Source organism: Ammospiza caudacuta, chromosome 20 (assembly GCF_027887145.1).
Source record: "Ammospiza caudacuta isolate bAmmCau1 chromosome 20, bAmmCau1.pri, whole genome shotgun sequence".
Classification (NCBI taxonomy): domain Eukaryota; kingdom Metazoa; phylum Chordata; class Aves; order Passeriformes; family Passerellidae; genus Ammospiza; species Ammospiza caudacuta.
This window is the reverse complement of record NC_080612.1, coordinates 11,687,341-11,698,071: the sequence shown is the minus strand read 5'-3', so window position 1 is coordinate 11,698,071 and position 10,731 is coordinate 11,687,341. Positions and strand designations below refer to the sequence as shown.

The 10,731-nt window shown below is 58.0% G+C and overlaps 1 protein-coding gene across 1 annotated transcript; it reads right to left on the bottom strand.

Annotated features, from left to right (window-relative positions):
- Positions 1 to 7,205: 7,205 nt before the first annotated feature.
- MRPS23 (mitochondrial ribosomal protein S23) lies at positions 7,206 to 9,494 on the bottom strand. The gene is made up of 5 exons (XM_058817921.1): positions 9,384 to 9,494; positions 9,134 to 9,298; positions 8,268 to 8,345; positions 8,038 to 8,161; positions 7,206 to 7,545 (listed from the first exon to the last, which is right to left on the bottom strand). Exons 1-5 carry the CDS (start codon positions 9,434 to 9,436, stop codon positions 7,408 to 7,410), a joined length of 558 nt encoding a protein of 185 aa, XP_058673904.1. The 5' UTR covers positions 9,437 to 9,494; the 3' UTR covers positions 7,206 to 7,407.
- Positions 9,495 to 10,731: the final 1,237 nt, after the last annotated feature.

Genomic DNA, 10,731 nt, shown 5'->3' with positions numbered 1-10,731 from the left:
ATTTCACTCGCTTGAGATCTTTATTTCACATTTCGATTTCCTGCAGCACAGTGAATTTATCTTAGTCACCCAGTCAAGTTCTCCCCGAGTCTCTTATCTTCTCCCCTCCGTAAGTCCAGCCCCGGGACAAACCCGGACCAAAGGGACCTCGGGAGCCCCAGGCCAGCCTCCAGCGGGAAATTCAGCGCTCAAACCCCGCTCCGGCCCTTCCAAGGCAGCTCCAGCTCGGCTGGAAAAGCGCCTGGAGCTTGGGGGCAGCGGGGCCGGGGCAGCCGCTCCCGGCAGGGAACACCCGGGATGGTCCCGGGACAGCGGCCGTGCCAGGCAGAGCCGTGCCAGGCCAGGCAGAGCCGTGCCAGGCCAGGCAGAGCCGTGCCGAGCTCCCGGGCCCGCAGGCACAGCTCGGCCTCACAGGGATGTGCTTTCCCCCCTCCCAGTCTCAGATTTTTAAATATCCCAGCAGCGAGGAGCGCAGAGCATCGCACGGGGTGCTGCCCCGGGAACCGGCAGCGCTGTCCGGCCGGGGAGGAGATGGGAGCGCTCAAACCGGGACAACAGCGGGATAAAACAGCGAACAGGTAAAGCAGAGTCACCTTGTGGCGGCCGCAGCGCCGAGCGCGATCAGGCAGCACCCCCTGGTGCCACCGCGGCACCGGCACCGGGACCGGCGGGGACGGAGAACGGGACACGGGAAACCGGGAGAGCCGGGAAACCTCTGCCCGGGAGGGATGGAGAGCCGGGAGAACTCGGGCCGGGAAACGATGGAGAGCCGGGAAAACTCTACCCGGGATGGACGGGGAGCTGGGAAAACTCGGCCCAAAAAGGATGGAGAGCCTGAAAAACTCGGCTCCAAAAGGCCGGAGAGCTGGGAATCACTGCCCGGGAAAGGATAGAGAGCCGGGAATCACTGCCCGGGAGGGATGGAGAGCCGGGAATCACTGCCCGGGAGGGATGGAGAGCCGGGAATCACTGCCCGGGAGGGATGGAGAGCCGGGAATCACTGCTCGGGAAGGATAGAGAGCCGGGAATCACTGCCCGGGAGGGATGGAGAGCCGGGAATCACTGCCCGGGAAAGGATGGAGAGCCGGGAATCACTGCTCGGGAAGGATGGAGAGCCGGGAATCACTGCTCGGGAAGGATGGAGAGCCGGGAATCACTGCTCGGGAAGGATGGAGAGCCGGGAATCACTGCTCGGGAAAGGATAGAGAGCCAGGAGGACCCTGCCTGGGAAGGCTGGGGTTCACCCCCTGCTCTCCCCACAGACCCAGCCCAGTCCCCCTGCCCCGCTGCTCCGGGACCGTGCCCATCCCTCCTGCAGCAGCCACAGCTGCAGGACCGAGGGAATCCACGGGATTGATTTCCCTCCTGGGGATCAGCTCTGATCATGGCAGGACACAGAGCTCGGGTCCACTCCCCTCCCCAGCTTTGGGGCGATCTCCTCCGCCAGGGTCCAGCCCAGCAGCAGGGCACCCAGTAAATCCATCTGCAGAAAGGTGATTTGTCTCCAGGGGAAGCCATGGAAATTCCCAAACGCTCTTAAATATCCATTTTCTGGCTCTAAACCATCAGTAAGTTGCCAGCTGGGGAACGCGTTTGTCTGCTCCCCTCTGTGTATTTTCTGCTTTTCATTATAATTTGCTAAATAACACATTACAATGAGTTATTTATCACACTCAGGCCTCCTCCACGGCGGGGAATTTCACCCATAAATCAGACACACAAATACCTGCTGGCATGGCTGCAGGTCTAACCCACAGCCCCCAGCTCTGCTGAGAGCCACCACGGGCTCGGTGACAGCCAGCACAGGGACAAGGGACAAACCCCAGCACTGGGAGTGACCAGAGAGCACAGCAGGGACACCTGGGGACACAGAGCTCGGGCAGCTCCAGGTTGTCACTGCTGGGAGATGAGACAAGGACAGTGCTCATCTTCAGCAGGAGGGAAAATTTATGATCCCTCCTTCCCAAGTCACTGTACCCCTCCCTTTGAAACAAATTGGTTTGCAAATGTGGATTAATTTAACTTCACACCACCTTAAATCAACACTACCCAGGCCCACAGATTGGGAAAATCAAGGCATGGAAGGGAAAATTTTTAAAAAGCAGAACCAGGAACAAAACCCTCTCTCTGTGTTTTAACTACAAAATCATCTTTCCTCATTAGCAGCTAATCAGAACTACCAGAGGGGAAGAGATTACAGACAGGGCGGAGAGGGGAGGAACTCTCAGAAATACAGACATCAGAACAGATTTTCATTTATTTACCCATTTATCACAGCGAGTCACAGGCTTTGAGTTCATGAGTCTGCATTAGCCTCGCAGGATTTTGGGATGCAATCTCCGAAATCTCAGAAGTGAACGGGTCACAGCCACCATGTGCCGTCTCAGGAAGGAGAAAATCAGCACTTTGGGGTTGCTCTGGGAAGTCTGAGATTGCTTTGCCTGCTGGATTATAAGGAGCCACTAATCTTGCCAGCTCCTAATCTCCCCGAGATGCTTTATCTGAGACTGGCTCCGAGGGGAGCAGCCCAGCTTGGCAGGCTCTGGGATGGATTCCAGCGGCCCTGGAGCCAGGGAAGGGCGGCCAGGGGAGCAGAGGTGCCCCAGGGTGGGCACGGGCAGCCCCAGCCCCAAACCTGGTGCTTGTTCCTGTGCTGAGCAGCTCCAGAAGCAGCCAGGCTCCCATGCAGCCCTTCTGCTCCCCCAAACACCTCTGTGTGCTTAGACACCAAAATGAACCACCAGCAGCTCAGGGGCTTTCCCCCCCTTCCTTGTTTTTACCCAAAATTATTTGCAAGAAGCCAAGAGTTGTATTTACTCCAGGCAGGGAATGTCTCATTTCAAATTTTCCTTTCTCTCCTTAGCTCATCCCAGCTCTGCAGAGGCGACGAGAGGCTCCCACACCTGAGCACACCCTGGGCTGTGCCCAAGGTCTCCGTGGGTCACAGCAGCCCCGGGATGTCCCCAACAGGGCTCCCCCTGCACAGAGCATCCCCACAGCATCCCCAGCCCACGCTGGGAAGCCAGGAACGTGTTTTTAAACAAGAGGAGGAAATGGTGTCTTTGTGTCAGGCGAGTGGAAGAAATCCAGGACCAAGAGACTGCAGAGCCTTTCCACTTCAGACAGCAGGTGCTCTCCAAGATGTGGTTATGGCAACAAAATAAATGATGGATAATTGCTTTTGTGACAACTTGCCAATTAAATTAGACTCAGCAGAATAACATAATGACAATTTGTTATGCTCTGGTGGGCACTAACACACCAATCATAATTAAATGCTATGACTGAAATAGAATGCTGCTGTACACAGGAATATATAACCCCAATTCCCTCCCAGTGAAACATTATAGGTTCAGACTTGATTTCAATTTCTGGAGGATAATAGCATTAGCGCACATCAGAATGAGCCTGCAATATGCAGAGAGGCAGCAGCAGCACAGGGGACACACAGAGCCAAGGGCAGCTGGGGCACCGGGCTGCTGTGGGACCCCCGAGCATGGGGACAGCCTGGATCAGTGCTGGGGATGGGGAAACTGCAAACCCGGGCTGCTGTGGGACCCCCGAGCATGGGGACAGACAGAATCACTGCTGAGGATGGGGAAACTGCAAACCCGGGCTGCAGTGGGGACAGCCTGGATCAGTGCTGGGGATGGGGACATTGCACACCAGGGCTCGGGGAGCGACACCGGCCCCAGGGGAGCAGCCCCGACACCGACACCGAGGCCAGAGCACGGGCACGGGGCCACAGTGATTTCTTGGGGCAGCCCTTCTTCCCTTTCTGCCAGCAAAGCAGCCCCTGGCAGCCAGGCTGAGAGCCATGGGACGCACACAGCCTGGCCCTCCTGGAACGGTTGTCAAAGCATTCATTGAGCTCACTGCTGTGCCCAGAGGGAGCTCACGCCAAGCTGGGGTCCCCCAGGACCACCAGGTGACCCAGCCAAAGGGGCCTGGCCATCCCTGGGGCAGAACTGACCAACGAGGGGTCAGGGCCTGCCAGGACTCAGCATTTACTGGAGAAACAGCAGCAGCAGCTCTGTCAGGCACTGCTGAGCTCAGCCTGCTGCTCTGACCCTCCTGTCCTGCACCTCACACAGCCCAGAACTCTAGGACCAGGAATTTCTGTGCCATGGACGTTGCTGGTGCTGCAGAAGCAAAACCCTACAAGAAACACCAAACCAAATTTGTTTTAAAAGCCCCAGTTTAGAACCAGAACCAGGCAGGTGGCAGAACCGACGCTAGCCAGGTCCTGTGCCATCCCCACTGTGCAAACACAGCACAGCAGAGCCAGCACCCTGCTCTGATTCCACAGCCGTCTTCCTGACAGATACAGATTTCTGGAATATTCCAAAGCTCAGAACAGGGCAGGTTTGAAGAGCAAGTGTGTGTGTTCAGCAGGGCTGAGCAGAGGCAAATCCCAGAGGATTCCACAGAGTGGCAATGCCAACAATTTTATATCTTATTCGGAGCCATGTTCCTTAAACACTAAACCCTTCATTATCTGCCTCGTGAAGCTTGGCATTGGCAAGGTCAGATCACCTGCTTTTCCAGCAAAGCTGATGAATTATTTTGGCTGCTCCAAACATTAGCCCTGATCCTATTAAATCCTTAGCTCCCCTGCCCTCAACACATACCAGGGGATAATCCACGGCCCAGGAACACGTGAAGGGGCTGAGCAGGGCTCTGGGAGCTGCTGCCTGAGGGTTAAACAGAGCCCAAGCTCAGAGCCCGGCTCTGCAGCCCTGGAGGTGTTTGTTCCAGCAGGACACCTCCGCACTGTCTGGGGAAACACTGGTGTAAGGAACGCTGCAGCATCCCTGGAAATCCCTTCAGTGACCCCTCCAAAGGCAGCTCTGCACCCCAAACTCCCAGCACGCGTTTTTGGGACCTGGCCCTGGGCAACCTCCAGCCTGGCTGTGCAAAGCGTTCCTGCCTTTGGAGCCTCGGGAGTCAGGGCTCGGTGTAAGCGATCCTCGGCATTCACCGTCCCTGCAAACAGCCCGGCAGGCAGGGAGGAGCTGGCCCCTGCAGGATGGTCAGGAACTGGCACAGGAAAGGTCACCGGGCTGGGCTGGGCATGGCCAGGCAGGAACGAGCGCTCCGAGGGCAGCGGGGACAGCACGGCACCGCAGGGGCTGTGCTGGGCACGGGGCACAGCCCTGGGGCTGCGGGGGCAGCCTCTGCCCTGCCCGGGGCACCGATCCCGCACCCCTGCCCGGGGCACCGATCCCGCACCCCTGCCCGGGGCACCGATCCCGCACTCTCCATCACCGCAGCTCCCACCCCGCTGCCTTTTCGGATGTTTCCCGGTGGAAGCCGTGACTCGCAGCCGGGGTTCCCGCCCGGGTTTCCCCGCCTGCGGGGCCCGGCGGGGCTCGGGAGCCGCTCGGTGCCGGGAGCGCGGAGCGCGGCTCCCACCTAGCGGGGAGCGCCGGGGAACCGGGGCTGCGGGGCCCCTCCGGCCCCTCCTGCTGCCCGGAAAGCGCCCCGGAACAGCGATAAACCACCCCCGGCTGCTGCCCACAGCCTCTTGATTAAATCCCCGCAGTTAGAGAGGGTCCCGAGCATCGGCATCGCCCTCTGGCCCGGCAAACGCGGGTTCAGACTCGCTGGTTTAACAGGTTTGATCCGAATTGCACCAAATGCTCCAGAGTTCGCATCCCCAACCCCGTGGGGATCCCCGGCACCACCAGACAGAGCAAATCCACGGCGCTGAAACACTTCTCCACGTTCCAACCACTTCTCCATCACCCACAGCCTGCCCTGCCCTGGCAGCTTCCAGCAGAGCATTCCCACATTCACACCGCGGCACGAGTCTCCCTCCCTCCCTCTCTCCCCTCTACTGAAACACAGGGTCCCGCACAGATTTCCACGTTATCCCGCACACATTTCCCACACAGATTTCCAGGTTCTCCCACACCTTTAGCCACGTACCTGTTTGGGAAGCCCGGGGTGCTCTCGGCAGGGCAGCGCAGCACGAAGCGCCGGGCCAGGAGCGGGGCAGGGCGCGGAGCTCACCCGCACCCGGCCGCCCCTCACGGCCGCGGCCTCCTGCCCTTCCCCGCCGGGCTTTGGCTCCTGGGCACGAGGCAATCAGCCCCAGCCGCCCTCACCTGCGGCCGTGGTCATTAACCACCCGGTTAATTAACCACCTGCAGCTGGCGCCCATCACCGCCCCAGGTGGGCACGAGCAGGAAAACTCCTCAGTTCACTGCCCCGGCTCACAGCGGCCCCCGAGGGCAAACCCAAGGGGATTGGCTTTTTCAACACAAAATAAAACCAATCCCAACTTTTTCCTCAGGTGCTCTGCACAGCAGCTCGTTCAGGGCACACCCCAGGGCTTTGGAGGGCTCTAAACTCAATGTTATTGCTGGATGTGGAAATGGATCAGTGCTAAAACACGGGGATCTTTACCCTTTGTAACAAACCCCGAGAGGGTTTAGCTCTTCTCCAGGAGCAGAACTGGGAGCGAAGTTTGACCTCCCAAGGATAACTGAGCAGTTCTGCACTCACATTGCTGCCAGGAGTGAAGGGAGGCACAGAAACCAAACCAGGGGCATTTCACGCCCCCTTTTCACTGCCACCAAGCTCTCCTGCCTGCCACCCAGCAGCAGCACCAACCTGGGCAGGGAGGGAGGGAGGGGCTGGACATCAGTCACACCTGGGAGTGGGGTGGTGCCAGTCTGGGATGTTAAAGAATCACAAACGAAAGACAAACAACAAAAATCTCAAAGAAAGACACACAAACCAGTTGGCATTTCATAGAGCCCGAGTCAAATGTTCAATGAGAGATCAGGCAGCCCCGGATGTGCAGCCCAGACAGAACTCCTCGCAGTCCCTGCAAGGCTGGCTGTGATTTCTGTCCCAGCAGCATCACCCTTCCCTCAGCAAACAGCTGCACCGTCCCACGTTCACTCTGCCAAGGCGGCCAATTCCATCAGGAGCCACTAAAAACTGCCAACTCCCAGTTTTCTGTAGTGGCAGCCCTCATCCCACTCTGAATTTAAGGAAATGGTGGGATGGGAAGAGCTCATTACAGCACTGCCATAAATAGCAGCTTTCCTCGATCAGCTATAAAAAGATGACACTTGAGACAGCTGCTGGAACACATCACACAGGATCTGCATTCCCCCGGCAGGAAACATCTTCACTACTGCACACCAGACACCTGAACAGGCAGAACTCCAATTTTAAAGGAAACGTTTTAATTTTCCACTTTTACACTCAGTGTTTTCCAACTCGATTTCAGAAAACAGTTGTGAACATTAAACAAAATAAGATTATCTGTGAGTTTATCCACGTGGAGCTGGACAGAGGGGAGCAAGTGTGCCACGGACGAGCCTGGAGGGCACCAGGACCCCGTTCCTCAGGGAGATGTCCCCAGGGAGGGCTCCTGGGATGACAGGGCTGTCAGGAGGGACAGGGACTGTCCTTCTGTGTCCCTGCCAGCTCTGGTGGCTGCTCCTGCCCGTCCTTCCTCTCGTCCTGGAGCTCCCCCGGCACGGCCTGCAGCTGGGGCTGTGAGGCAGCATCCCTGGGTGCAGCACCCTGCAGGAAGGACAGCAAAGATCCCATCAAACAGGGGGGAAAGCCTCTGAAGGGTGACTGAGGGGAGCAGCAGCCCTCTGTGTGCCCAAAGGGAGTTTAATTCACGCTGAGATTGCTGTGGAGGCACAGCGCAAAAAAAAATGTCACCACCCTGCAGAGAGGCTGCTGAGCTCCAGCTGAAACATGGAAAAATTCAAGATACAACAGCAAATACACAAAGCTCCAAATGCTCTATACAGATACACCATGGATTATTTGAATGGTTATTCAATTCAATCCCCAGAAAAACATCTTTTCTGGCCCCCAGGTGCCTCAGCCTTGGCCAGACCTGTTCATGGCCAGGAGGAAAGTGCTCTCTGCACAGCAAAGGCATTTCAGCACCATCAGGCGTGTGCCTGCTGTGCTGAGGCTGGCATTCACTCAGCACTGAGGGCCTGGGAGCGGAGTTTTGTCAATCCCCCAGCCAAGGAACTCTGGATATTTCTTACTCACTCTGTCCACTCCTCTTCTCTGTAACAGGATCCCACTGGCCAAAAGGGCTTTTCCTGTTTCTTCAAACAATTTCTCCTCTTCAATCTTCCCCTCTTCCTTCAGTTCATTGTATTTCTCAACAAACCTGGGCAGCAAAGTTGCTGTTTTACACTCAGGAGATGCTCTGGCTCCCTGACTGAAGGGGAGAAGGGGCAGCCTCAGGAACCTTTCTGGTTTGATTATCACCTTACCTCTGGCAGGTGGATTTGAAGTTTAACTGCGTCAGGTCAAAAGGTTTGGGGCCATTGCCATAAACTTTGTAAAACTTCCTGCTCAGAAAAGGAAACTGTTGAGATTGTGCAACTAAATCAGGAGTAAACAGACAGAGCACAGTCAGAGCATGCACAGAACTGTTCCTCCTTCTCTCAGGAGCCTTTATGAACACCTGGCAGGGCCCCAGGCTGGACACTGGGGCTTGGAGGGACAGTGGGAGGTGTCCCTGCCATGGCAGGGGTGGCACTGGGTGCCCTTCGGGGGCCCTGGCAGCCCAAACCTGTCTGGGATTCCACAGAGCTTCTTTGTAAACTGTGTTAATAAATTCAGGTTAATCACAGCAGCCGTGGTTCAGAGCAGCTCTGGAGCCCAGAGGAGCCTCCACCTCCATTAGAAACACAGGGCAGGGCAGAAAAATCACCCCATTTTATCCCAAAAACCACCCCCATTTATCCCCAAAACCACCCTGATTTATTAAAAAAAAAAAAAAAAAAAAAAAACACCCTAATTTATTAAAAAAAACTGATTTGTTAAAAAAAAAACCCACCCCAATTTGTCCCAAAAACCATACTGATTTATTTTAAAAATCCCCACCCTGATTTATTAAAAAACCACCCCAATTTATTTTAAAAAACCCGCCCCGATTTATTAAAAAACCACCCCAATTTATCCCAAAACCCACCTCGATATTTATTTAAAAAATCACCCCTGATTTATGCCACAAAACAACCCCGATTTATTTTAAAAAATCACCCTGATTTATCCCCAAACCCCCCCGATTTATTACCAAAACAAACGAGCCCGATTTACCCAGCCCCCCCGGTTCCCCGGTTCCCGCACGCACGCCCGCACGGTGTCCTCCCGGTAGAGCACGGCTGCGACGGGGTCCCCGCTCCCGTAGCGCGGCCGCGGCACGCGGTACACGGGCTCCCGCAGCGGCGGGAACGCGGCGTACACGTCCAGCCACAGCGGCTTCCGCAGCAGCCCGATGCGCACCAGGTTCCGCGTCCTGCGGGCGACACGCGGCTCAGGGGGGGCTCGGCGGGCCGCGCTCACGGAGAACCGGCAACCGGCCCGGCTGAACCCCCCCGCACCGGCTGAAGACGCTCCCGATCTTCTGCGTGCGGCTCCCGGCCGTGGCGGCCATGGCGGCCCCGCCGCACGGGCCCCGAGCCCGGCCCGGCGCTGCCGCTCCCGGAAGCGGAACCGGAAATGGAACGGGAACTGAACCGGAACCGGAGCGCCCGCCAGGGCACGCGGCCGAGTGCCGAGCGACGGCGGGGGAAGGTGCCCAGGCAGCGCCAGCCGATGGCCGAGCCGGGTCGCCCCCACGCGTTTGGCGCTGTCGCGACAGACGCGACCGGCCCCGGTGTGCCGCGACGGCCTCGGCCCCAGCCCGGGCAGCGCCAACAGTCCCGGGGCTCGGGGCGGCCTCGCCTCCTGTTGTTTGCTGGTGCGGTGTCACAGAACGGCTGGGCCCGCAGCCGTGCCCCGCTGCTGTCCCTCGCAGCGCCACCCCTCACAATTGCCACCCCCACAGTGTCATCCCTCAGACACCCCTCACAGTGCCACCCTCACAGTGGGATCCGCACAGGGGACATGGGATCCACATCAAGGGACAGTGTGACCCACACCAGCCCTGCCCGGGGCTGCCCATGGCCGCAGCCCGCCCCGGCCAGCCCCAGCAGGCAGAGTGCGGCCCCAGAGCGTCCCAGGCTGAGTCCCAGCCCCAGCAGCTCCATCGTCCCTGCAGGCGGCCCTTCCCGGGCTCCGGGGGCAGCTCGGGAACCGAGGGCAAGGAAGGAAAGCCCATCCCATCCCATCCCATCCCATCCCATCCCATCCCATCCCATCCCATCCCATCCCATCCCATCCCATCCCATCCCATCCCAACCCATCCCATCCCATCCCATCCCATCCCATCCCATCCCATCCCATCCCATCCCATCCCATCCCATCCCATCCCATTCCCGCTCGCAGGCTGCCGAAGGAAGGGGGCAGCACACTTCCATGGCACACCGAGGGCCGGCAGGATCCCCGGCCGGGATCGGAGCCCCTGCCCTGCAGGGAGAGCAGCAATGGAGAGCAGAGCCCTGCCCTGCAGGGAGAGCAGCAGCAATGGAGAGCAGAGCCCTGTCCTGCAGGGAGAGCAGCAATGGAGAGCAGAGCCCTGTCCTGCAGGGAGAGCAGCTTTGGACATTTAAGGCAAGAATGCCCTGACTTTATCCAGGCTTTTCTTCCACAGGGAAAGTTCCCCAGCTGGAAAGCTCCGATCCTGCTGGGACAGGGGGGCTCTGTGCTGTCCCTGCAGGTCAGGGGGATGCTCCCTGTGCTTCCCCAGGGATAGCTCCTGGGTTATTGAGGAAACCACTGGACACAAGTTGAGCCCCATCGGATTTTGGGTGTTTGCATCTCCTGGAGCTGAGCTAGACCTGCCCCTTC

Excerpts from the sequence above, each read along its gene's own strand:
- MRPS23 (XM_058817921.1), bottom strand. The coding sequence starts at position 9,436 with ATGGCCGCCACGGCCGGGAGCCGCACGCAGAAGATCGGGAGCGTCTTC. Across the intron at positions 8,346-9,133 it reads CGGGAGGACACCGTGCGGGC|GAAGTTTTACAAAGTTTATG; the intron begins GTGCGTGCGGGA and ends TTTTCTGAGCAG. Across the intron at positions 8,162-8,267 it reads TTCAAATCCACCTGCCAGAG|GTTTGTTGAGAAATACAATG; the intron begins GTAAGGTGATAA and ends TTTGCTGCCCAG.